The following is a 25,325-nucleotide window of genomic DNA, read 5'->3' as shown; positions in this document are numbered from 1 at the left end:
GCCTGAACAGCTCCATCAGCATCACCGGGGCTCTGAGCCGACGCTGTCGCGGTCTCTGGCGTAGTCTGTGCAGCGTGCGAGTGCTGCTGGGCCCATGCATGCCGGGGCGTAGGGCTGTTGCCTTGGTCAGCTGAGAAGAATCCGGGACGCGTTACGCCGTATGGTGTAAACAGCGGGCTGCTGTTGTTGCCCAGGTTGAACAGCGAGGTCGAGCTGTGAATATGAGGGATATACGAAGGATTGCTGGTGCTCATGTCTGATTCGCTCCGAAGCTGCTGGTGCTGCGACTTTGAAAGGTTTGGTGGCCTCTCGCGACGAATCGTGCACTGGTACAATCTTGCCCACCGCTCCGCTACCACCGACAGATGCGCTGGATCGAGGTGTGCTGCTAATACAGGCCGACTGGTCGCCATCGCCAAGAATATCAGCCAGCATGGTATGAGGCAATAGCGGCTGAGGCGGCGGAGTCAGGCCGGTCGATCTCTCTGACGCGATTCCGCTCTGTGCTGGGATCGTTGATATCGTCTGGCGCCGGTCGGGCATATGGTACTCACTGTGTCCTCCTCCTCCTTGCGTCGGGTGTGCGCTAGCTGCTGGAACCGTATACGCAGCAGCGGCGTCGGCTGCCTGGCAGTACTGGTGTTGGCTAGCGGCAGACTTGGCAGCTGGCATAGCTGGCAGAGGTGCCAGTGCTGCCCGATGCACTGCTAGCAGTGTGCTGTAGCGACTCCTTATTAGGTATGGAGCGCCAGCTACTTGCCATCTTGGCCTTTGACATCGGCTCATGCTTGCCTCGTTCAAAGCTGTTGTGCTGCTGCGGTTTACTGTCATCCCGAGCAACACCTTTGCTGCCGGCCATGACCGGAGTTGGTACAGAAGATGCCAGCTGGTTTGCTGCTGCTGCATGCTTCGGCTGGTATACTTGTGGCGAATTAATAGTGTCCTTCTGTGCATGGCCTGACCGCCAGTTGCCCACGCTCCGATTATCACGTCCATCCTTGCGCCATGACTGCCCCGGCTCGGTCCTGCGCTGTGCTGCTGTAGTAGGGCGCGAGACACCATTACTCTTCACGTCCTTGGTGCGCTGACTGACTGCTGGCTGCTCCTTAGGATTCTGGCGATTCCTGTTTTGATGTCCCGTGTGCTGGTGCAAGGGCAATTGTTGACTCGACTGCTGGCTCATGCACCGCCTTCTTGCTTGTAAAGTTGGAACCCGGCACCACCTGCCCGACATTACCCCCCGAATTCGTCGCAGCCTCTTCTGTCTCATTCGCTTCCGGCAACTTGGCCATAGGCACTGGTTCTTCGATGCTGGCTGTGTCGGCAGCACTGCCATCTATATCCCCATCAATATGCATAGTACTGCGCATGCCTGCTCGCGTAAGCAGCAGCGGTGGAACGACTGTGGGGACTGGCGCCTGGTGGCGTCGACCCCCGCGCTGGAATCGGCCACTGCGCTCGCTTCTGTCAGCCTGAGACACCCGTGGCTCTCCTCTGTCAGGCCGCTTCTGCATCTGTCGCAGCTGCTTAGGGGACCCAGCTGCAGCAGGCTGCAGTTTTTGCTGTTGCTGCTGCTGCCGTCGCGAAGCATGATCAGATGTCGCTGCTGTTGTTGTTTCTGGCCGTGGACCTGCTCGAGCACCACCAGACAAGCTTGCCTTCCACCACCGTGTATTTGGTGATGCATCCCCGGCATCGTCGGTCTTGGCTGGTGCAACCGTCTTGGCAGGCTTTCCCCAGACCTTTACCTCGACCTTCCGATCAACGGACTGCTGCTGCTGTTGTTCTTGTTGCTGCTGCTGTTTATCTGCGCTGCTGGCCGTGGGCCAAGCTGGGCCAATAGTCTCTGCGACTTCACCGGCGATTTGGGCCGGTTTGCTGGCATTTGGCTTCGATTTGATGTTTCGCTCGCTCGATTTGACTGGCTCCGACTTTGGATCTGCAGCAACAGCTGCTGCATCTGGCTGCTGTGGTTGCTGTTTAGTTGCAGCAGTAGCTAGTGGTGGCTCCTTGGGCTGAGGAGACAGTGGCACAGGGCTTATCCGCACCGTGGCACCATCACCAAACTCCAGGTCCTGCGAGAAATCAATGCCTTCAGTATCAAGCATCTCGTCCCACTGCTTGCTGCCATTGCTCCTGTTGCTTCCAACCGGCACTGGAGTAATCTGGGGTAGCTTCTGGCCACTTTTGGCAGCACCGCTTTTCCTTGAGACCGCCTGCTTGCTGCCCAATATGGCAGCCCCCGTCGATGTCGCTGCGTCATCCACAGCCGCGTTAGCCCTTGCACTCATCCGGCGACCGCGCGCCAGCCACGGATTCTCCTGCTTCCCGGCATCTGCCGCAGCCGACCCAGGCTTTTCAGCAACCGCCTGCGGTACCCCAGCCATGTGCTTCTTTGGCACAGTCCCGGCGCTGTTCGACAGCTTCCGGTTCACAAGCAGTAGGCCCGGATGCCCACTGATTCTCTCCTTTTGCTCCGTCGCCACCTTCGACCCATTGGCGTTGGTAAGGTTTGCATGTGCTGCTGCCGTGTCGCCGGGGGCGCCACCAACTGGCAGAGCTCGGACAGACGGGCGAAACACGGCCTTTCGTGGGCCAGAAGTCCGGTTACCGCTGCGCCCGCCCCCTCGCCCGGTACCTCTGCTGGTGCTGTTGCTCTCGCCTGACTCGCTGCCTCCTTTGTTTGAAATTTGCCCTCCGACCGCCCTGGCGCGCCATTTGAAGTGTGCAGGGAGAATACAAATAGTACGATAATAGATGCAAGCAAGGGGTTTGGTGAAATAAAAAAAAAAAGGGTGTGAACTTTCCCTCTGCGCACACGCGCGCTGCTAGGAAATAACGGGTGTGTCTGCTTGCTATATGCCGTTGGGCAGTGTTCTGTTGGTGGAGCTCTCTCTCCCTGCCGCAGTCAGTTCAAGCGCTGTAAATAAAAATGCGTAATAGAAAGAGTGGGAGCAAAAGCAGGACGGACAAGGAGCCAAAACTGACACCCCGGAAAAATCACAAAAAAGGTCCAAGAGTGATGAAACCACCTGAAGCCAAAAATGCAAGGTACTCTTGCAGGCTGGTTCACGCCATGGAACGTGACCACTTCCCGCCACTGATTTCTTGATTCCCGAACCACGATCAGCCACTCGATTCATATCAGCAGCGCTGGGCCATCATTGCTCAGCATTTCGCCTCAGCTCTCCTCTTTTTTTTTTTCAGCTCCAAAATTCAAGAATTATTTTGCAATGGCGACAGTGCGCAAGTTCTCGGCAAACATTCTTAACCACGTAAAGGCCGAGCATGCGGAAACTGCATTCAAGGTCTCCTTTGTGAATGGACATTGGCGGCCGCCCCACTTCAGCCTGCGCCGGCAGGCGGAGCTCCGCAAGGCGTGCCTCGTGCAGGGCATTGATCCGACATCCATTGGCATGTCCGAGCTGGCGCCCAAGAAGCCGGTGCGGTCGAAGCCGCCAAAGGGACACAAGCAGCAGCGCACATATGCCGAGAAGCAGGCCATGATCCAGAAGAACCTGGACGAGATGCCCGAAAAGATCCGCAAGTGGAAGGAGGTAAGAAAAGCCTGCATGGTGGGAGGGGGCGTCGTAAGGCACCGTAAGGCATCAAATATAGGGTCGCACTGCAATTGCACTAATGGCAGTCTTTCTCTGCATATAGGATCTGGCCAAGGAGAAGGAGAAGAACAAGTCGTCGCTGCCATTCTAGACATACTTTTTTGTCAATATCATGATGTGGACAATCACTGCAAGATTAGTGTAGATTTTAAAAGACCTTGCCGTTCTGCAGGGCAAAGGCCAGATCTGACTCGAACCCACGGCTGCGTCCGCTGCTGTTACCCGGCAGGATCAGACTACTGGTGTCCATCATGAAACCGCCGGGGTTTGCAGTAAGGCTGTTGAAGTCAAAATGCGCAGCAATATTCGGCTGGCCTGCCGAAGACATTGAAGCGATACCATGGAACGCGCTTCCAGGTGTGTACAACTGCTGCGGATACTCGGCATGCACTGGCTGGGTGTGAATGGCCAGGGTTGTTGCCAGAGATGCCGGCTGGTCAAAGATGGCCTGGTCAGTGATAATATTGAGGCCCTGCAGCGTCTGGATGATGTCCTGTCTGCGGGTCTTTGGGCCGATCTCACTCGGGGCAGCCACAGGGTAGTTGGCTGGTGCTGCCTGCAATGCTTGGGAGGCTACTGGCAGCGCTGCTTCCTCTTCGCCAGCACCATTGTCGTTTCCCTCGTCCTCGTCCTCGTCGTCATACTCATCGTCGTCCTCGTCCTCGTCCTCGTCACCATCGTCGCCAATATTATCCTCTTCTTCATCCATCTCCTCCTCGTCCTCCTCCAGATTCCCATTCTCATTCAAAACACTGCTGCCGCCCGACACCGATTGCGCACCCTCAGCGTTCTTGCGCATGGAAACGGCAAAGTCCATCGAACCATCAAACGCGTTTCCTAATGACTGGGAGACCAAGCCCTGCGAGCACTCCGAAATGCTGCTAAAGATGCTTGCACTGGAGTCGGCATTACTCATTGAACCACTACTCTGTCGCCCATCCTGCTGCGACACACCTTGCCATGACGATGATGACGATGATGACGACGATGACGACGATGATGACGAACTTTGCAGCAATTTCGCCACATCCACATCGGAAAAGATCTGGTCGACGATCATCTGGCTCAAGTTCCCGTCCAGCTGGCCCGTGCTCTCTGGGATTCTCGACGGCGTGATCATCGACGAGTACGGCGCCTGGCGCAAATGACTGTAGGGCGCGTGTGCTGTGGAGAAAGACTGGGATTTCGGCCGCTTCGCCTTGGGCTCCCCGCTACTCTGATGTCTGGCTGTAGGCGATGTCGGATTGCTTGATGGCTCGGCGGCATTAATTATGCCCAGCATATTATTCACGCTGTTGAGATCCAATGAGCCAATGTCGCCCAGGAAGCCCTGTGAACTGCGACCACCCGACATATCGCTACTGTTCGAAATGGGCGACAGTGCTGACAAGTCTCGCACGCTATTCTGCGCTGGCGGCTCGCACATCATCGGCATTGGAGCATTCATGGGCGCCTTGCGCACCAGCGAAACCGACCGCACCGGCATCCGCGCACCCGCCGCCTGCAACACACGCGGGCTATCCAGCATGGCCGGGAACGCCTGCTTGGGCTCGCTGCCTGGATTGTGGTACTGCTTTGTGTATTTGACGTGCAAGTTCTCGGAGCTAGGCCCGTCCGACGTGACCTTGTATTCGTTGACCACAGCCAGCCTGCGGCGGATAAACGACCCGTTATTGTCGAACCCGTAGGAGCCCAGGTCGCTCTCGGTGTCTGCATGGTCTTTGCGCTTGCGCGACTCGTTGGTCAGAAACTGCTTGTTCAGGTAGCGCGCAAACAGATCCTCGGGCGCTCCAGAGGAGGCGTACACATGGCTGGCGTTCTTCGAGTCAAATATCACCATGGCTACCTGCACACCGCACAGGACGCTGAGCTCGTGCGCCTTTTTTATCAGCCCGGCGCGTCGCCGCGCAAATGTCACAGTGCGCTGCCGCGAGTTTTCGATTTCGCGGATATTGATCTTCTTTCGGCCCATCCCCCAAATGATAGGAAAGAACAGAAACTATGCTGCCGAATGACGCTAGCCAGAAATGTAGCTGATATATGGAGCACCAAGCCAATATGTGATGTGTATGATGTGAGGCGGAAACAAAAAGCTGGCAAGCGTCGTTGGAGTCTGGACAAAAAATATTGCAGCAGTCCTGCAGAAAGAGGATCTTGACCATTTGGTTTTATGTCTTGCGGGTATGCGAGTTCCTTGACCTGCTGCAAAATGCGCCCTACTGCTCGCTTGCTCCGTCTTCTAACTGCTCCTGTGCGGCCTGGAGATACATAAAAGACCTAGACAGTGTACAGGGCTCTGGGCAGGGTGTTATTTTTCGGCTATCGAAATGGAGCCACGCTCCCCCTCACCGTCTGCTACGAACATTTTCCAGCCCTGCTGTCGGAGAGGTATGCGCTCCAGGCTAGTAGTTACTATTTTTATTTGTCTCCTTTTCAAAAAGAGGGGACCAAGTCCTTGCGGCATCGAGGAGTATGTGGAGACAAATGTTTGTTTGCCCATTCCCATCAAGCGCATATGCAAGCATCTCCACAAGATGGCTTACGGCGGCCATTGCTCCCACACACAAAAAACGCGCACTCCCGCACCCACGAAGAAACATGGAATAGTGTGATTTGATTCGTTTTAATACCAGTCGCCGTCGTCAGCCGCAGCAGCCGCGTCCGGGTTCTGGTCGTCCTCCAAGGCCAGCAGCAAAGTGCCGAGCTTCTCCTGCAAGATGCGCGTGGCCATAATAACGACATTCTGCGGCTTAATGGAGCCAACAGTCTCGACATTAAAGTAAAAGGTCGTGGGCTCAGCCTTGTAATCAAACGGAGCATCCGGATCTGTCTTGTCCTCTTCCTTGGCATTCTCGCTCAGTGGCCACTCCTTCTCAATGCTCTTCTCATACCAGTAGTCCAGATGGCGCAGATTATTGTGTGGGTCATATTCGAACGCCACCGCGCAGCACGGCGACCACTTTGCGTGCTCCTTGGCCACGCCCTTCTTCGCAATACAGTGGATGTTGATTTCCTGGCCCTTGCGCAATTTCAGCAGAATGATCCCTGGGTCGTCGTCTCCCTCGAGCACCGGCACCACGCTCTTATTGCTGCTGATCAACTCATGGCTGGTCACGGTCCGTGTGCCCTCCTCGGTGCACTTTACGTGCAAACGGAATTCCACCGAGCAGTCCTTGCAGTAGTCCGTGCAGATACAGTCGCGCGTGTACTTGAACTTGTCCACGTCGTGGCTTACCAAGGGAATCATGCCCAGGCGGTGCGCAATGAACTCGTCGGCAAGAACTGACGTGTTCTCGATGAACTCCACTAGGTCGATGGCCATTGTTGGTACTTCGGCGATCATTGTGCGCCGCAGCGAGTTGGCAACGCTACAAATTAAGGAAAGGCATTTGGTGAGCTTGGTGTTGTTCTGCAATGAGCTCCGAGACAACTAGCGCCCCACCGGGAGTTGCTTGCTGAGATTCCCCCTCCCTGTTGTGCAGGAAAAAAAACGCGTACCTGAGATGTGTGTTGGACAAGACAAAGTTGACATTGGTCTGGTCTATACTCCGAATGCGAAGCTGCGGGTCCGAGTCACCGGCGCCAAAGGTCTCGCTCTCCATTTTGCGAACACGAAATGAAAACAAAAGAGCAATAAACTGTCGCGAAAAAAGAATAAAATTGAAGAGGTGCAATGGCCCATTTGCCAGTTGACGAATGAGCCAAGGAGCGAAAATGGTGATCTGATTGCGTGATCTGCTCTCGGAGCCGAGCTCCGTGTTCACGTGTCGGAGTCTGGCAGGTTTGTCTGGCACCAGCGGCTAGCTGATGTCTGCCGGTTCCAGACTGCTAGAAAGGGGGAGCTTGCTGCGGACGTCATATGGACAAACAAAAAATCTGTGCCTCCACTGTAACTGGGAATTTTGCGGTATCTGAAGTGTGGAGTATTTCTCCCGCACATGGGGGCATGTGGGAGGGTGTCTTGGCAAAAGTAGCGAGTATTTGAGGACGTGGAAAAAAAGCCTGTGACTATAGCAGTAAACACACTATCCCTCTCCATGCAACTCCCGATTTCTTTGTCTCCGACAAATGAAGGCATGCATGCTTGCCAAGAGCAATAAGAGAATGGGAGGCGCCGTGTTTGGCAAATGGATGCTGCATTCGGTGGAGCACTGCGCAATGAGAAGAGCCCAGGAAAACTGGAAAAAACTATTTTTAGGGTGCTTCAGGCACTAGCGTGTTGCAACGATCGAATGCATGGGGGTGGTGTCAGGCATGCATAGCCCAACATGGACCCCCATGCATATGAAATTGGTTGGACGGTAAAAAAAACGCGGAGCTCCTATCTGCTGCATGCCTTTATCTACGAACCGAAGCGGCTTTGTCATGATATGCTTGGCAAAGAAAGTTTGGGTGGGTCGTTTGCAAGTCCGATACGTTCGATTTCGCTTTCCGGCAGTTTGCCATAGCATTGAGTAAGCACCAAGTGCATTAGTAAGAGAATCCCCGGTGGCTGCGCACTATACACGCAGATGTTCTTTGTTTCCAGGGGGTTCCAGGTGGCATGACAAATATTGCATTGCTGACAGGAACTCTTGGGCGGACACGATAGTTGGCAATAATGCCGATGTGGAGAGGGAAAAACACGGCTTGGCATGTGAGAGGCAAGGGCAGAAGATGAGTTTCCTTTTTTTTTTTTGCCGAGAATAGTAGACTGCCATTCAATTGCCGACATGGTTGTTGCAAGTCGGATGCGAATGTAGGCGCAGAGGCCAAGGGGGATCACCCAATCATGGCACGATGTTTTTCTATTCTTCTCGCCAAGCATGGGTTCGAGTGTTGGGGGGGCGAATAAAATTTTCGATATAAAAGCGGCTTGCCATGCAAAAAGCGATTGCGGCTGCGCTTTTTTTCAGTTTTATTCCTCACATTTTTTCTTCTTCTTTATTGTACAGATAAGCCCGCACTATTCCTCCCACCACTTGTAGCTTGATACCACCAAAACAAAAATATTCAGTATGAATTTCTCGTTTGCATCTGCACCCTCGACACCGTTCATTGCCCAGGATGGGCAGACGCTTATTCCACCCCAAATCTCAATTCAGCCTTTCAAAGACGGCGCGAGCAACAGACCCACTAAATGACATTAATTCGCCCGCGGCGTTTCAGTACCTGCAATACATGACAAGCCCGCTGTTTATCGATTCGGGGCTGGCCGAGTACGTGGGGACACAGCAGAGCTCGCCAAAACGCGCGGCGCCGCAGCTGTTTTCGTCAGCTGCTGCGCATCCCGCAGCCACAGCCAGCGCACCGCAGCTTCTGTCGCCATCCGCAGCGGTCGTGACCGACGGGCCACTTCCGGGCTTCGTCGATCCGGCCGAGGTATTCACGACGCCAGAGATCCGGCCGCTGACGGACCCGACAATGACGCCCCATCAGCAGCAGTTCGATGACGCGCTGGTGACGCCGCGGGAGCGCGCAATCACACACGACATCAGCGCGTTCAGCCCACAGACCGCGCAGACTGGACTGTCGTTGCTGGCAGCGTCGGCGACGTATGCGCGCGGGGCGAATGGGCCGACGCCGTCGTCGTCGCAGGCAACAGTGGAGATCGGGTCGCCGTTCCTGACGACTTCAGGCGAAGACGCAACGCTGATGTCGCAGCCGCAGAACAGCCTGGCGCAGCACGTGTCACCGCCCATGGCGGACCGCGGGGCGCCGCTGGGGGCTGCGGTGATGGCACTAACCGGGCGGTTTGCGCGCAGCACGGCATTGCTGCGCAATGCGTCGGCAATGAGTGCTGCCAGCTTCCACAACGACCTGGTGCCGGCCAACGAGTCGTTTTTCGCGCCCCTGGACGAAGTCTGCTCGGACAACGAGGCCACGCAGCAGCGGCAGTCGCAGCGCCTTCTGTCACCGCGCACCATCCGTCGCGCCGACCCGCGCAGCCCACCGATGGGCTCGCAGTTCTCGCCGGTCCTGCCATTGCGCCAGCCGCCAGCCCCGCCACTGATGCCGAAGCAGTCCGGGTTCCGCCCGCCCGCCTGGCCCACGCCGCTGTCGCGGCCGACGCTGCCGTCGCTGGTGCGCCCGGCACTACCCCCGCCGGTGTTTGCGCCGATCCCCTCATTGACCAGCAAGCGGGAGTCGCCCGAGGCCCTGGAGCCACTGCGCAAGGAGCGAAAGGTGCATAAGCGCGACATGGAGCGCCGGTTTGACTGCGATTTATGCGACCGGTCGTTTGCCCGGCAGTATAATCTGAAGACGCACCGGCTGACGCACTTCCCCGATGCCCGCGAGTCCCGGCCCTTCCAGTGCCCGCACTGCACCAAGGCCTTCACGCGCAAACACGACTTGCAGCGCCACGCCGTCCTGCATGAAAGACGCGACCGTTACCAGTGCGACAAATGCCAGCTGGGCTTCCCCCGCAAAGATGCGCTGAAAAAGCACACCGAGGCCGTCGGCCACTAAACCTACAAGTCTTTACTTCCTTGAATACATTATTGTCGATTTTTATGTATGGTTCGCTTAATTTTAACCACGCCATAGAAGGGGCAGCAGTCAAACTCAAATAGCGCCAAGATGCTCTATGCAAAAAACGTGACAGGGTGCGCTCAAAATCATCGCCCTTTTACAAGGCTGTCAGTGATCCAGCTCCCTACCACAAAAAGTTTGCGGGTTTTGCAATAGTTATTCTATCCCCTTTTGCCCTGCGCCAGCCCGCCTTTTGTGAGATCGCCGAATGCCACCGGCTGTGCTTAATATGGGCAGGCCTATTGTCGCACGCCCTGCCCTGCTGACCAACTGATTTATAAATAGCCTATCAGCGGCGGCAGGCTTCGCTTCCCCATGTCTGCATATGGCCAACTGACATGTAGTGCTCTGTTTTTGTGACGCACTAGCGTATATTCATCATCTAGAAGGCTTTTAGTTCTTTTTGATGCACTTGGGCGGCGCAGTGCTGGTGGGAGCAGCGGTCGGGTAAACCGTATCGGTGGGAGCAGCGGTCGGCGTAGCAGAGCCAGTCGGCGTGGCCGAACCCGAGGGAATCGCGCTGCTCTCCGGCCCAGTAACTCCGTCGACAATCAGGTTGTTCTTGTTGTTGCTGTTCCCGATGCCAAACGTCTTGATGAGCCCCAGAATCTCCTCGGCGCTGAACTTGTGTCCAGGATCGCGAATCAGAATTGACGCAGCAATACCCCACAGATACTGCATGCGGGATGCTGGGTGGATTCCGTCATAGAAGAAGTGGTTGTCGGGGTCCTGGCAGATAGTGACTGCGCCGGCGCTATCCTTGTTATAGCACGCGTGTGTCGAATCAGTGATTCCCATAGCTGCAAGGACCTGTGGTTCCAAGGCCCGGTTCATCAGATCCATGAGATTGAGCTTATGCACACCGCGGGCAACTGCCGGCTGCAGTGCAACATCAATCCGATTGTTGATCTCATCAACCAGCGGCATCACCAGCGAGCCCATCCCTATCGATGTAATGTACGGAATCTTGTCCACCGCCGGCAAGTTCCACACATAAATGTTCTTATACCCAGCCTTGACGAGAGCATTAACGTCATCTGCGATGTTTTTACCCAAAGCCGTCGCAAAATCATTCAGCGTGATGCTGCCATTCAAGATATTTGGCACGTTATGGAAGATATCGTTGCCACCGATTTCCACTGCTACCACGTCGTTCTGCAGACTGTGCTGCGACAGGTGCGCAGGATCCTTGAGCCACGCATTGACCTGGTCATGGAAACTGGGGATGGTTATGTTGCCAGAAGTTGCCGGTGACAGGTCGTTGTTTGAGGTGGCGCCGCCGTACGCGTGGTTCTCGAGGTTCATGCCCAGGAGCTTTGTGGTGTATTCGTTCCACACGTACGAATTCGATGCCCGTCCTTCCCAGTAGCCCGGGGAGCCGGTCAATGCTGCCACATTGCCATTATCGGACAGCGAGTTGCCGAAAATAACTAGGTTATTCTGGACAGAAACTGGTGCTGCAGCAACAAGCGAGCTAGCAATTGCAGCGAAGATGAAGTTGACCTTGAGCATAGTTGTCAAACGAAAAAGAGCAATTAGAAAAATGTTAGTATTAAACAGTACGAGTTAGCGCGGTATAAAAAAGAGCAGAAACCCCTTGCCAGGCCATCCATTCCGTGCACTAGCCTGGCTTATGTATGTGTCGGCAAGTGAGGGCGTGTGTGATGAGCATGTAGTTGGTAGGACGAGGGGACTGGTAGACCGAAGGGAAGCCAAATCATTCTCGTACGAATGGCGTAGATCATCAAGTGTTTTCTTTTGCAACCACAGCTGAATGGGAGTAGATCTACTGTGTACAAGGAGGTCGCGGTAATCGCGCAATTAGAAAATGCAACGGAATATGCATGCAAAACACGGAGCGTGCGGGCATGGCCAAAAGCGGGAGCCAACATGTGACCAGGTTTCCGAAGATCCATTTCGGTACCTAGAAAACTCTTGGCAGGAAAATGGCGAATGACAACGAGATAGCGCCTGTGAACTGAGTCAGATACGTTACATTCTTGTGCTCACTAAATCCACACAGCTATTTTTGTGCATCCTCGACTATGAACTAATAGACAGCGCTAATTTGGGAATGGTGCATGCGAAATAAGCATGCGTGTATTGAATGAGCAGGCTATTCATGACTTATTTCTTACAGCTGCTTATTAAAGGAGCAAGTGATATAGTTTACGATTCTGAATCCTCTTGAAAACGGTGGGATCTGTAATATACTCTGGAAAATTGCCACTATAAAATGGGCTGTCTAGAGGCATTTCATTTATCTTATCTAGATTTGGCTCATCTGGTATCAGTTAATTCTTGACGCGGTCAATTTCAGCCTGATGCATAGCATATTTTTCTTCAAGTTGCTGGAGAATAGTCTTTGCACGCACTATTCATCTTATTTCTTAGCCATCTGGTCTTATTTCCTCTGTTTCTGCAGCTTGCTCTGCAGGCTTACAAAAAGGGCAGCATTAACCTTTGCTGCCATACTTTGTTTCTGGGTACGAAATAAACCATGATGTTGATATACAACACCCCAAGAAGAAACGCCCTCCTATATGTTCAGACTCAATCGCTGCAAGTTCAATCGATGCAAAAGTAAATTGCTCAATGAATCCTGTATACCTAATGTCATATAGACAATCAATATAAATATCAAACCTGTTATAACCCTAATTTTTTTATGAATATCCTGCCTTGCACCTCAAAGCCATTCATGGTATGTGAACTATAGATATTAGCGTTCAGAACGTACTATAGGTTAAAACTCTTGCTAGTTATTCCCAAAGTTTGGCCCTATAGTAATATTACAACGACACCTGACTCATTGATGAAAAGTTAGTTAAATCTACATATCTATGATATTAGAATACCCAGGCAAATCAAGCTATGGACTTCTGATGCTGTTAAGGGTATCTAATCATGATTCGCCATACTCAACGTGTTTATCACACATAGTAGGCACGATGTCCATTAGCTTTCATAATGAAGATGGCCATCTGTATCCAAGTTGGAAGTGGTATTAGTGTACAATTCCAATGTGCATATTTGAACGAGTTTATTCAATCACCCTGTCACAAGATGTTTCACGGTTGTCAAGTAAAATGAATGTATACAGCTACTTCTTAAAGTACATGAATTGCGTGGGGCATGTGTCGCTGCTACTCGGCTGAGCCGCAATGTAAGTGTTCAGATCCTGAACACTGAAGTAAGTCCAGACCTCGTTGAGCTCGCTGACCTTGGTGGCAGGGTTAGTCTTGCACTTGAGCACGACATTGACGCCATGCTCAGTGTGGATAGCCTTCTTGAAGTCGGCAGCCTTGACAAGGTTCGTGTTGTCCGGCACAATGCTGTGCTTCTTCAGGGCAGCAGCATAGTCGTACTTCTTGTGCAGGTTCATGGCATTGGTGAAGTAGTCGACGATGTCCTGGTTCTTGCTGTACGACTTGTAGCACTGTGGGCGCAGGGTACTCACACAGGTACCGTGCTTCGACCACTCATGGCCCCAGAACTCATCATTGGGCTTGCCCTTCGACGGCCAGTACTTTGTCATATCAGTCACCAGCGCAGGCTTCAGCGGCTTGATCAGCGCCTCCACTTTCTTGTACACCCGTGAACTGTCGCATCCGGCAGAAGGGGTCAATTTACCCGCGCAGGTGTTTGGCCACAGACCGTGCATGGTGAAGTAATCATCGGTGCCCAGCCCCTTGGTCCATTGCTGCGACAGGACGTACTGGCCGTTCTCCTCGAAGCAGCAGTGATCCGTGGTCTTGGTCTGCTTGGAGCACGAGAGGACGCCGGTTGGACACTTGTCGTGCGTCAGGTTGGTTGAGGTAGGTGTGGCGCTAGTTGAGGTGGCCATGTGCGATGCGGTGGCCTTAGTCGCGGGCGCAGTGGGTGCTGCCGACTTGGACTTGGTTGGGGGTGCCGACTTGGACTTGGGAAGAACTGGCGCCTTCGATTTAGGGAGAGCCGGCGCCTTTGACTTGACTGCAGGAGAAGACTTGGCCTTGCCTGTTGTTCCCTTGGAACCAACAGCCGATCCCTTGGAGCCAGTGGAGGCGCCCATGGCGATATCGGGCGAGGCGATGAGGACGGCGCAGGCAATGAAGGTAATGGAGGCGAAGCGCATGGTAGTTGGCTGGAATTTGGTGGAGGGGTTTTAATGCAGAGACTTGTTGAGGGTGCAGGTGTATGCAGAAGTTGGTGATGATGAGTATTTACATGGCAGATGTAGAAACCAGCTCGCCTTTTATATCGACAAGACCATTTAATTTCCAGGGCGATTCTACCTGCGATCGCCGGCTGTGCCAAGGCATGCACGATGGATATCGGTGCTACCTATGACGCATGCCAATGCAGTAGCTGCAAAGATGCTAGGTCCTTTTTGCCGACTATTCTATTGCCATTAAAGTTAGGATTATCAATATGGCTTGCATTCATGAAACCGAGGGGTCTTCTGAAGTATACGCGCCAAGCACAGATTAACAGGATGGTGATCGAGCCGAGGATTCCAGCGCTATTTTAAACTCAGCCCATGCATGTTGGCTAGCTTGGCAGGTTAAATACTAAAAATACAACTGGTGTTGTGATTTGCATGTGCATCTCGTGGAGCGGGCTAACAAACATGTGCTCGTTCACAGAAGCTGCAGTGACCCACTGATATTAGAAACATGGTAGGATTAGGTACAGGTAGTGTGTAAACGAGCGCTTTTCAGGGGACCTTCAGTACAGTGGGCTAGAGTATAGGGACAGATACATGCTACGCCTGCATCACCTCAAAACCAATACGAAAGCATACTTTTCCCATTGAAAATACTGATCTACTTTTTAAGATTCTGCTCGTACGCCTGGAACAGGGCGCCATACGGCGTAGGCATGCATTCACGGACATAAAACTGGAACAGGGCCATTATCATCTCTTTCTCCCTCTCGCAGCACTCCACGGGCCTCTCTCTGTAAACCAAAAACACCGCAATCCTAGCCCATGTCGCAATCCACATTACACACGTTTCCAATTTCACCCCCGTCTGCAATGCCTTGTATAGATATCCAACGACAACATTCGCAAGCACACCGTCAGTGGTCTTGGGACAGAACCAGCACATCCACAAGGCGACATTGAGATCGCAGAATGTCTCCCAGGCGCGGTCCAGCCGTAAATGCACCATCCAGGCCAGTTTCCAGGACATTTCGCAATACCATGCAGGCATCAATTAGATCGTCGGGGATGTCGTAGGTGTCCGAGTGCTTTTCACTGGCATCAAGCAAGAACATGTAGAAATGCATGCCAAAGCGGCAAAACGCATCCACGGGTAGATCTGGCACATTCCATGCATGTAGATGTGCTTGGGTGTAGGAGAGATCAACAAGCCTCTGTAATGTGCTGATCCAGCGCTCCTCAGGCTCGTCCGCCCACCCGATATCCTTTTGCCACCAGGGCTCCATGTATTTTACCAGCTGTCGACCAGACGATTCGCTCAGGATTGCAGATGGCGGGTTTTCTGGCGATCTGGGCGGTTCCGGCGAGCTGGAAATCACACGGGAGAACCGGCGCCGGCTACTTGGCGGGGGAGAGGAGTCCGGGGATACGCGACACAGGAATGCTGAGCGGCTCGGGCGAACTGGACGCCATCACACGGGAGATGCGGCGACTGCGGAGGCGCAAAGGCGAAGGGGATCTGTTTTTCGATACAGTCATCTGGGACAAGCGGCGTGTAAGAATACGAGGTGGCGCGGGGGAGCCATCAGTGGATAAGTACTCTGGCGAGCTACTTTCGATACGTGGAGCCATCCATTTGATTGTTGGCTACATGTGCAAAATGGATATTTGGCACTTTGGAATTCCCTCCCTAACACCCGCAAAACAAGTACTTACCTTTGTGTGCTTCCTGGGGTTCATCACTTTGCCTGCAACCCTAATACACACACTGCATTCCATGACATGCGGACGCAAGGCCGATATGGTCATAGTGCGTTTGCACAAGCAAGTAGCATGGTCACTATCGGGCTTGGCGAACTTCGAGCTGGACACCTGGCACAACAGTGGATTTGAGAGTGCGGTTGTGGGTGCGGCGGTGGGTATCGCGAGTGTTCTTGTTAGTAAAGCGCTCATGGCAGACGGTGCACGAATGCGCATACTGGACGAAGCGGAGTCTGGGCATGGTATAAAAAAGCTTTTAGGGCGAATCCAGACAAGAAAAAGGCTTGCTGTTGGAATGGCTTGGAGGTTTTATATGTAAACCTTTTTTCTTTTCGGCAACTCGCAACATGGTGGCATGTGCGCCCTGCATATACAAAGAAATGAGCATGTCCCTGGGATAACCTGTGGGTACCATAGAATCAATGCAAGGCGTTTTTAGGGCGGCGGACCAAGATGGCTTCGCTAACACAGTTATTGTTTTCACTACAGCAAGCTACAAAAACGAAAAAAAAACATTCATGTTTCGCCTTCCTCTTCATCCTCTGGCGGCAGCGGGTAAAGGGCTGGTGGCTCAGACTTCAGCGGCACGAATGCCGGCTCCTCGACCGGGCTCCTCGACCGCTTTCCCAGAGCCCCACGCATCTCCTGCTGCTTCCTGATCTGCAGCTCGCGCTGTCTGACGACAATCTGGCTGGTAGCAGCCACAGTCTCCTTGACCTCGTCCTCGTCCAAAAGCGCCAGCGGCGTGTTATCCTTGGCCGAGCCACCCGGCCACACCCGACACATCGGACCCCTCCAGAGGCAATCCGCAATAGGGCTGAGACGGCCTTGCGGGTGAGCTCGGCGACATCCAGCTGCTCGTCACTGGACAGAGTCTGCAGCCCATCTTTGCTCAAAAGCGTCTGGGCATTGGGCACATTGATTTGCGGCTCCTCGACGTCCAATGCATTGTAGACGCCCAGGCTGCCCGGCGACTCGGCATGGAACTGGCCGCCAAAGGCCTTGTTGTAGGGCCAGGCGCTCGACTGGGTGCTGCCGGGCGTGCGGCCAGGTAAAGGCGAGCCGAAGGCGCCGTGCGGGCTGGGTACATGATGGATGCTGCCGAGAGAGCTGGCAGACTGAGCGCTGGGCGAGTCGAGGAAGCTGGCGGGGGCGCGGCTGCGCGGCTCGGCCGGTGTCATGGCGTCCATGTCGAGTTGCACGTCATAAGTCAGGTGCCAGACGGCTCGGCGGGACGCCGCGCAACTCAGCCTTGCTCCAGCTGCACCAAGCGTCTCGCACACCCACTTGTGTTTCAGCAGCTTCTCGGCGGTTGGCCGCTTGCTGGGTGCCCGGGTGAAGCACTTTTGCAGGAAATCCAAGCCATCGCTGCCCACAAGGCTGGCGTCAGGGTAACGGTGGACTAGTCGGCCACCACATGGTACATTGATGGCCCATTCGTTGTCGAGGTGGGCCCAGGGTGCAGAGCCCGTCAGCATTTCGACTATACAGCAGCCCAATGACCAAATGTCCTGAGCACCTAGGGCGCCGGGCTCCGGGCGTTCGGCGGCCGGACCGGTGATGACCTCCGGCGCCATGTACATTGGCGTGCCGGTCAATGTAGCGCCGTCACGGCCACGCCGCGTGCGCATGGCCAACGACTGGCGGTTGAGCACCTTGGCGGCTCCAAAGTCCACCAACTTGATGGTCATCGAGTCGTCCAGGAGAGTGTTGTCGCATTTGATGTCACGGTGGCAGATGCCCGACGCGTGGAGGTAGCGCAAACCGCGCAGCATCTGCACAACAAAGAGCCTCGCGGTGACCTCGTCAACCCGCCCTTGCTCTTGGATCAGCTTGGCCAGGCTGCCGCGGGTACACAGCTCCATGAACAAATAGACCTTTTCCCGGTGCACCTCAATACCGTAGTACGTGACAATGTTTGGGTGCTGCAGCATCGACATAACTTGCATTTCCCGCACAATCTTGCTGCCCTCGCCTGATAGCTTGGTCGGCTGTGCCGGGAACCGGATCTCCTTGACCGCCATTAGCTCGCTGGTATCCAGGTTGATGCCCACGTAGACGGAGCCGAATGCCCCGCCGCCGATGTACTGTCCGAGCTGCCAGCGGATAGTAATGTTGCTGGAGGATGCAGCCAAAAGTCGTAATGTCTGGTCCTCGGGCCGCGCGGTGACTTCGATGACGCGGCCGATGCGGCCTTCGCTGCCCAGATATGAGTCGCGCTGTAAATCGAACGGCGTGTGCGTGCTGCGTGCGGATCTTCTGCAGCTGCTGTGTGCGCAGGTTGGCCGAGATGCCATCCAGGGACATTAGCGCTGCCGGGTCGTCCAGAGCCTGGCCGGGTTGCTTCATGTGCTGGCGGCTGTTTTTCTTGGTTTCGGCATCACGTGCACCCAGAATATCGAAATGGCTAATCATCAAGGTCATGGCATCCGGCCACATTTGCCTTGATCAGTTGCCAGTCGTCGGCTGGCCAAAACCTGCACTGTGTTGTGCTTGGACATGCGCATGGTGAACTCCAACGCCTGCACTGCCCACCGGAACGTGCGCTTCTCGTTGGCCACGCAGTCCTCGGTGATAAACCCGCACCAGCCAACGCACATGTGCAGCAGCGCCAATCTCAAATACCGCTCGGCCTTGAGGTCCAGGAACCGCGACCCGCGCGACGCCGTATTCGACACAAACGTAAACGCATCCTGCACCGTCTCCAGAAGATCGCACGCAGCGCCGCGGCACGTCGGCAATGCGCCCATCTCGTCTCTGGGCTCCCGCCTCTCGGCCTGCCGTCGCTCATGGAAGTCAATATGCAATGTCCTCAGCATATCCGGCAGCTGTGTCAAAGCGTCCAGCAGCCGCACGATTCCGTATTTGAGCATCGTCCATTCGTGCTGGATCCGCGGGCTATGGGCGCGTGTGAGCTCGCGGATCCGCGCGGGCGCCGACGATGCTGGTGTGCCGGCCAATGCGTTGATGCGGTCGAGCCAGCCTGTCAAAGGCCGTCAGGCTGGGCCGTGCTCCCTCGGGGTCCTCGGCGCTGGCCTTGTGTGCGTCGATGATTTCGTCGGTCGCTGCAGTCGCCGTATCCCAGGCTGCGCGTTTTCGCCGCAATGCCAATGCGCTCCAGCCACTGCCTATGCCGCTCCAGCCGCGCCACTCCGGGCGAAATCAGCCGCAAGCTGGCCTGGGCTTAGTTGCAAATCCTGGAACCCCAGGGCTTCCTGATGGCGCCACAGACGTCCCGGTCCAGTTGAAGTCGGCGTCTGTGCGCACTACCAGAAGGTAGCAGTCCCGGTACTGGTCCTGTGGTCATGGTCTCGTCCATAATGCATGAGGTCAAGAGCCGCCTTGCCTACATGCGGCTTCTGCAGAATCGACTGGCTGCCGATCACAAACACCCCGCGTGACTCCCACTCACCCGCAGTATATACCAGCACATGCTTTAGTGTCCTACCAATTGCGCCAGCAGGGGGAACGGGTCGTCGAACTCGTAGTCGGACGAATTCGCCACCGCATTCTGGATCGTCCGCAAGTAGCCTCTGGCTCTTGAGCACCGGCGGCCGCACTATCTGCTAATGTGCGGCAGAGCCATTTGCCCAGATCCCGCGACTGCATCTGATCGTACGCCTGCGGGCCATTGAGCATCCTTGCCAGCATGCCCATCCAGTTTCTCACCAGCATCCTCGCCAGCTGGCAGTACCGCAATGCCATCTCGTACTGTCCGCCATCAATGTCCCGCACCACCTCCTGGAAGAATCCCCACTGGGCTTCCAGCAGTTCAAAGTCCTTGTTGCTGCCGTCAGTGGCACTGCTCAGTAGTTTGCGCTCCAGCAGCTTAAAGTACGTCTGCAGGCAGCTGTGCAATGCAATGTCGTATTCGGGGTCCAGGGTCGCGTCCGTGCTCCACTGGTCCATAGATTTGGTCAGTTCCAGGAACGACCGTTTGACGCGACATGCCACGGCCAGCGAGTCGCGGAAGTCTGCCAGCAATTGGTCCACCTGGGCCGCTGTCGGGCTACTCAGGATTGTCAGCGCTCTTTAGCCGGATCTTCAGGCATGTCTGCAGAAGGCGCGGTGGGAACCGCAATAGCATTGTCAGGTAATTGTGCGCTACAGACAGACCCAGCTCCTTGTACATGGCCTGCATTCTCCACCAGCTCCTGTCGTGCCGACGCAATCGCCTGCTCCAGTTCCACCATCATCTTTTGCTCAAAAATCCTCTGCAGCCCGTTCTCCTTCAACAGCCGCTCGACAAACGGCGTGTGCTGGAACTCCTTACCATTCTGCGTCTCTGCACTGGTAGAGTACAGCTCCAATGTCGGGCTACCGGTCCACCTCTGCAGCATGGTCACCAGCAACTGCAAACGCACCACGAGGTTCGCCCACGAGATCATGGCGGCCAGGCGCGCTTGGAACTCCATCGATACATACAGTGGCTTGGCATCTCCCAAAGCCCGTAGAGTCGGATACAGGCCCTCGATGTAGTCGACTTTGCGCAAAAGTTTCTGCAATTGCTCCAAGCACGCATGATTGAACTCGGCCTCCTCCATCTCAACGCTTCCCACGCACCGCTCCGTGCTGAACTCCATCACCGCCTTCAAGACATTGTCCACGTGCGTCACCCGCAGCGTCTCAAGGGTCTGCTTTTCTTGCGCGCTGGTGCGTCCGCGGATCGCTGCCCGGCACCCGACCCACAGTTCTCCGTGAATATGCCGAAACAGTGCCCGGTAGTCCTGGTTCTGCAAAAGCTCGCTCAGGCTGGCCGCAAACTCTGTGTCACTCATATTCAGCATCAGGTCGTCCTGGCTGCGTATTCAGCCGCTTCTTCTCGCTATCTACCACCTCGCCCATCAACGCTGCTGTTAGCATTTCCTGCCATTCGGCGCGCTCCCGCCGCTCGCTGTCGTCCAGTCGCCAGAAACCCCAGTGACTCGCTGGATGTGCTGGACGCCGTGTCAGTCAGTTTGCTGCGTGTATCCGAGGTCGCTACTGAGCGGGTCGCTGTGGGAACCGGCTTGCCCGAGATTGCGCGCACAGCGGCTGCTGCTGAACCAGAGTAGCGGGAACTATTGCTGTTGGAATGCATGTGCGACGCCATGTGCCTATGGTACTCGGTCGTGTCCTGGAACCCGAACCGGTGGTGTGAAGAAGAGCCCTGCAAGCCGTCCAAAGTGTCGTCCATTAAAAAGAATAGCTTGAAGAAATTACACGTATACAAAAAAAAAGCCTTCCAATTGGGAAATGAGAAATTTCCAAAGCCAAGGGGTCTTGTGGCCTCCCAAAAAGCACACCCAGCCAAAGCTAGTTTGGCCAATATATTGCCAACAGAAAAACTCTACTGTTGCGCCAGCGCCGCCTTGGCTAGGTCGACTGCCGCCCGAGCTTCTTCCACGGCCTCCCCATCGTTCGGCTACCGCAAGGAGGTTCTCCAGATCCTGCATGGCCGCACGGATCCGCCGCTCCGTGTCCGGTACCATCGCCAGGGTCTCCGTCAACACCTCCCGCTGCTTGCGCACGTCTGCCTCGTGCGCATTGCGCGCTTCGTACTCGGCAATGCGCTTTCTTTGCGACTCCGCTTCCACCAAGTAGCACTGTTTGTCCTTGATCAGCCGCTTCACTGCGCCAGTTTTGATCTTGAGCTGCCGTGCCTGTGCTGACATTATTTGAAATTTCTATGTAATAAGCGCAAGGGAAGAGAAAAGACAAACAACAAAAGGTGACGGAAACGGTTTATGATTCAGGACCTGGCTGTGGCTCGCCGGCTCGATTGGGAAATTGGGAGCCAGCATATATCAGCTCAGCTCCTCTTCAAGACCCGGTACTGGGTAAGCACTTCGATGGACTTGGTCGCCCTGCCTTTGGCAGTCTTTGTCCACAGATCCTCGTGTGTGCCAACGATATGCTGCGGGTCCGATGCAACCATTTCGTCCAACTCACGGAACTTGTCGTGTACCTCCTCCAGCTTTTTATTAACCATTCTCCTGGCATTACCGACCTCCCACTGCAGCTCTTCGGTCTGCTTTATATTGTCTGCCAGATATGCATTGAGCCCGTGCTGGTTGTGATATGCAGATTGCGCATGCTTGCTGTCGTAGTATTTTTGGCCCCACTCATTCAAGTCATAGCGGCTTCTATCTATTTCGTACTGCCACTTCACCATCCTCTGGAGTGTCTTGGTTAGCTGGTCCTCCTCGTACGACATTATTTTAGATTTCTTGATTCTTCTGTGGTGTCAATGAATGTGGTGCGGATGATGTCTGTAGAAGAAACCTACGTGAAAACTGTGGTCTTTATACGGAAATCTAGGTTTATTGCCGCACACCAAGTCTGGAAAGTATCTGAACATTGATAACAACACAATGGCTAGTCTAAGGCCGACAAAGGCCATTGGGTGTAGATACACTGACTTTTTATTGAGTACCATGGAGATTCGCAGTTGTTTTTTTACTCACAGCAGTCTTGTCAGCTAGGTAGCGACATTGAGGGTATTCCCAGTAAAACAGAATGACATTTGAATGTCCTTAATAGATGGGTATTACAAGATCCTTGAGTCTGGAACTCTGGAAATGTGCCAAGGATAACCTGCTCCAGCTTTGAAATTCTAACTTGCGGCTTAAGACTCGGCCCAGATCAAAGGGTCTCGAGAGTGAGAGAAGTTATTTTTAACTTTCCTACTGAAGATATGTGCGTTTCCCATCCTATGCAGAGTGGTACTCAATCTTACTAGCATTCCCCTTTACACTTTTACCATAGGCGGTTGACTTGATATTTGGTTTACATGAATCAAGTAACTCCTCCAACTCATTTATTTTCTTCGTTGCCTCATACAGCTGCTTAATTGCCAGAGATTATGCCTGGAAAGCGGTAGTTGCCAGGACCATAGATTCCCTGATAAAATATGGAGCGCTCTCCGAACTACCAAAGCAAGTGGCGTGATTCATTAAAGGAAGTAATGTTGCTATTTCTCTCTCTCCTTTCCAAAATGCTGCTGCAGAGCACAGGCTTTATTGTTAAATATAACATCTTTCCAAAATTCCTGCTTGGCTCGGTCTCTTCGAGGGACATGGTGAATATTCAGAAAAACAAGCGGTATGATGACAAGATGCAATATAGAGTTGAATGAGGAACAAGCTAACCTAAGGATGTACTGGCAATTTATATAGGATAGCTGATGCTGAATTCGTCAGATTTTTTATGCAGCAGCAATGTTTGGATAATAGATCAAGTGGTGATAGCCCACACTTGAAAGGATGGGTAACTATGTGAATGGTTCAACAGCAGTTGTACACAATACATATCTGTGTGATATTGTTTGATTTAATATGCTGGGCGTTCGAAGACTCTGCTCCGAGACATATTATAACCAGTAAGATACAGTCCGTCCAATCTTTTTATTATTCTCTTGCAATGATTACTACCACTATATCTGGCTTATCGTCCCCGGTTTATATTTGTAGATAGAGGCAGCTGACAGCATTTGGTTGCTGGGTGTGCTGGTAATGCACATAGACTATCCATTGATGGCACACAATAAGTGCTGGGGTGGATATTCCTCGGCCGTAGCTGCTCTCGGCCCCACCTGCACTCCCGCCTGCAAGACATATAATGGTGACGTGCAGGCTTGGCAGTGATGATGCTAGGTCGTGATTAAATCCAAGATAGGAAATCACCCACGCCCATTTTTGTACTCTTTTTCGATTCCAGCCCCGCGGGGAAAGAGGCAATCAACGCGCGTTCGTCACTGGACCCTCGTCCACTTCTTATTCCCCTTCAACCCTCCGAATTTCTATTAAGCGTATTTTTATATTTCCAGTAGTTTCGAATGAACGGCCAGAATTTAGACGGAACAGCAGGTGACTCGCTGGGGCAATTCAATCTCCCGGACACTGAGTACCATTCGCAGTCCATTGCCAACGCGGTAGCAGCTGTGCAGCACCTCCAGCAGCAGCAGCAGCAGCAGCAGCAGCAGCAGCAACAGCAGCAGTCGCCAGCGCCCACGCAGCCAAGGCGGTCACCGGCACCGATGTTTCCAGGGCCCAGTACGATCCCGACGAACTTTGCAAGCGGGCAAATAAACTCGCCCGAGGCGCTGCAGCAGTTCCAGAGCAAGTTCTGGACATCGCACATGGCGAGCATTGAAGACAACATGCCTGACTTTAAGAACCATCTTCTGCCGCTGGCGCGGATCAAGAAGGTCATGAAGTCGGATCCCGACGTCAAGGTGCAGATGATCTCAGCGGAAGCGCCGATTCTGTTTTCCAAGGCGTGCGAGATTTTCATTACCGAGATCACTCAGCGCTCGTGGATGAACGCCGAGGAGAACAAGCGGCGGACACTGCAGCGCCAGGACGTGTCGTTCGCCGCCCAGCGCAGCGAGATGTTTGATTTCCTGATTGACGTTGTGCCCAGAGAGGAGTACGCCAACAAAAAGAACGCCGCTGCTGCCGCCGTTGCCAAGGAGGAGCCTGCTGGTGGTGCAAGCCAGACGCCTGCGCCAGCAGCTCCCCAGCAGCAGCAACAGCCAGCACAGCCAGCAGCAGCCCCGCAGCAGCCCCAGCAGCAGACGCCGTCGGTGGCCGAGCTTTCACAGCAGGTTCCGCAGGCAGCGCAGCCAGGCCTCGCCCAGCAGGCGCAGCCAGCGGTAGCGCAGCCAGGCACGCCCAGCCAGGTGCAGCAGTCGGCAGCACAGTACTACAACGACCCGACTCTTCAACAATACTACGCTCAGCACCTGGTTGATGTGCCGGGGTTCCCGCCCGTAGCCGCTCCGCCGACGGCCACCCCAGAACAACGCAACGCGTACTACCAGCAGATCGAGCGGGAGCAGCTGCAGTGGTTCCAGCGCCAGGCACTGCAGCCTGGCTTTGGCTCGCCACAGGCCTCTTCTGTCAACGACAGTGCACCGCTGGCAGCCCAGATCCAGCAGAGGATGGGGGGCTCGCTGCCACAGGACCTGGCGAGCATGCAGGCCGAGGCCGACCAGAACGAGCAGGCCTAGTTTGCTGACTTCCTTTTTTCTTCCTATTATCTTTTCCGACTCGTAAATTCCGATACTGTCATATGCTTGATAAGCAGGTGTCTGGCACCAGTGCCGCGCCGTCGATGGGCTGGGCTGGTTGCCAGGACCTGGGACCTGGGACCTGGGACCACATCACGTGGCCGGTGCTGTGCTCCAGCCAATGATTAGGCTGATAGTCACACGTGATGTGACCGCGTTCGTCACTCGGAGCATTTCCCTCTTTCCAATCCCGGCAAAAAAATCTCCTTATCACCAACAGTTCCACTGGCCG

The 25,325-nt window shown here is 54.4% G+C and overlaps 11 protein-coding genes across 11 annotated transcripts; 3 read left to right on the top strand and 8 right to left on the bottom strand.

The window, feature by feature from the left end:
* Window positions 1-752: 752 nt before the first annotated feature.
* On the bottom strand, window positions 753-2,778 carry DL89DRAFT_264805 (uncharacterized protein; the record flags this gene model as incomplete). The annotated part of the gene is made up of 1 exon (XM_040886382.1): window positions 753-2,778. A coding segment is annotated over exon 1 (1,220 nt), but the record flags the coding sequence as incomplete, so codon positions are not given.
* A 455-nt stretch (window positions 2,779-3,233) lies between these two features.
* Window positions 3,234-3,711, top strand: DL89DRAFT_281312 (uncharacterized protein; the record flags this gene model as incomplete). The annotated part of the gene is made up of 2 exons (XM_040889634.1): window positions 3,234-3,557; window positions 3,664-3,711. The coding sequence occupies 2 exons, from the start codon at window positions 3,234-3,236 to the stop codon at window positions 3,709-3,711; spliced, it is 372 nt and encodes a 123-aa protein (XP_040748221.1).
* A 1,710-nt stretch (window positions 3,712-5,421) lies between these two features.
* On the bottom strand, window positions 5,422-5,592 carry DL89DRAFT_219782 (MADS-box protein FBP24; the record flags this gene model as incomplete). The annotated part of the gene is made up of 1 exon (XM_040884409.1): window positions 5,422-5,592. A coding segment is annotated over one exon (171 nt), but the record flags the coding sequence as incomplete, so codon positions are not given.
* A 645-nt stretch (window positions 5,593-6,237) lies between these two features.
* On the bottom strand, window positions 6,238-7,301 carry DL89DRAFT_25914 (insert subdomain of RNA polymerase alpha subunit). Its single transcript, XM_040885664.1, has 2 exons — window positions 7,119-7,301; window positions 6,238-6,988 (listed from the first exon to the last, which is right to left on the bottom strand). Exons 1-2 carry the CDS (start codon window positions 7,220-7,222, stop codon window positions 6,244-6,246), a joined length of 849 nt encoding a protein of 282 aa, XP_040748219.1. The 5' UTR covers window positions 7,223-7,301; the 3' UTR covers window positions 6,238-6,243.
* A 2,499-nt stretch (window positions 7,302-9,800) lies between these two features.
* Window positions 9,801-10,070, top strand: DL89DRAFT_219680 (uncharacterized protein; the record flags this gene model as incomplete). Its single annotated transcript, XM_040884404.1, has 1 exon — window positions 9,801-10,070. The coding sequence occupies one exon, from the start codon at window positions 9,801-9,803 to the stop codon at window positions 10,068-10,070; it is 270 nt and encodes an 89-aa protein (XP_040748218.1).
* A 456-nt stretch (window positions 10,071-10,526) lies between these two features.
* DL89DRAFT_264799 (uncharacterized protein) lies at window positions 10,527-11,720 on the bottom strand (the record flags this gene model as incomplete). The annotated part of the gene is made up of 1 exon (XM_040886381.1): window positions 10,527-11,720. The coding sequence occupies exon 1, from the start codon at window positions 11,643-11,645 to the stop codon at window positions 10,527-10,529; it is 1,119 nt and encodes a 372-aa protein (XP_040748217.1). The 5' UTR covers window positions 11,646-11,720.
* A 1,516-nt stretch (window positions 11,721-13,236) lies between these two features.
* DL89DRAFT_264797 (ribonuclease T2) lies at window positions 13,237-14,327 on the bottom strand (the record flags this gene model as incomplete). The annotated part of the gene is made up of 1 exon (XM_040886380.1): window positions 13,237-14,327. Exon 1 carries the CDS (start codon window positions 14,248-14,250, stop codon window positions 13,237-13,239), a length of 1,014 nt encoding a protein of 337 aa, XP_040748216.1. The 5' UTR covers window positions 14,251-14,327.
* Window positions 14,328-16,482: 2,155 nt separating this feature from the next.
* Window positions 16,483-21,623, bottom strand: DL89DRAFT_264796 (uncharacterized protein). Its single transcript, XM_040886379.1, has 11 exons — window positions 20,958-21,623; window positions 20,875-20,935; window positions 20,172-20,837; window positions 19,602-20,034; window positions 19,490-19,572; window positions 19,392-19,448; window positions 19,309-19,351; window positions 18,541-19,024; window positions 18,347-18,484; window positions 16,809-18,285; window positions 16,483-16,764 (listed from the first exon to the last, which is right to left on the bottom strand). The coding sequence occupies exons 1-11, from the start codon at window positions 21,215-21,217 to the stop codon at window positions 16,558-16,560; spliced, it is 3,909 nt and encodes a 1,302-aa protein (XP_040748215.1). The 5' UTR covers window positions 21,218-21,623; the 3' UTR covers window positions 16,483-16,557.
* On the bottom strand, window positions 21,453-21,680 carry DL89DRAFT_209364 (putative tubulin-specific chaperone A; the record flags this gene model as incomplete). The annotated part of the gene is made up of 1 exon (XM_040884159.1): window positions 21,453-21,680. A coding segment is annotated over one exon (228 nt), but the record flags the coding sequence as incomplete, so codon positions are not given.
* Window positions 21,681-21,730: 50 nt separating this feature from the next.
* Window positions 21,731-22,279, bottom strand: DL89DRAFT_264795 (uncharacterized protein). The gene has a single exon (XM_040886378.1). The coding sequence runs from the start codon at window positions 22,235-22,237 to the stop codon at window positions 21,833-21,835; it is 405 nt and encodes a 134-aa protein (XP_040748213.1). The 5' UTR covers window positions 22,238-22,279; the 3' UTR covers window positions 21,731-21,832.
* Window positions 22,280-23,802: 1,523 nt separating this feature from the next.
* Window positions 23,803-25,319, top strand: DL89DRAFT_264793 (histone-fold-containing protein). The gene is given in 2 exon segments (XM_040886377.1): window positions 23,803-23,974; window positions 23,990-25,319. The coding sequence occupies 2 exon segments, from the start codon at window positions 23,858-23,860 to the stop codon at window positions 25,031-25,033; spliced, it is 1,161 nt and encodes a 386-aa protein (XP_040748212.1). The 5' UTR covers window positions 23,803-23,857; the 3' UTR covers window positions 25,034-25,319.
* The last annotated feature ends 6 nt before the right edge of the window (window positions 25,320-25,325 follow it).

Source organism: Linderina pennispora (genome assembly GCF_002104995.1).
Source record: "Linderina pennispora strain ATCC 12442 chromosome Unknown DL89scaffold_1, whole genome shotgun sequence".
NCBI classification, from domain to species: Eukaryota; Fungi; Kickxellomycota; class Kickxellomycetes; order Kickxellales; family Kickxellaceae; genus Linderina; species Linderina pennispora.
The sequence above is the reverse complement of the archived record's forward strand: the minus strand, read 5'-3'. Positions and strand labels throughout refer to the sequence as shown.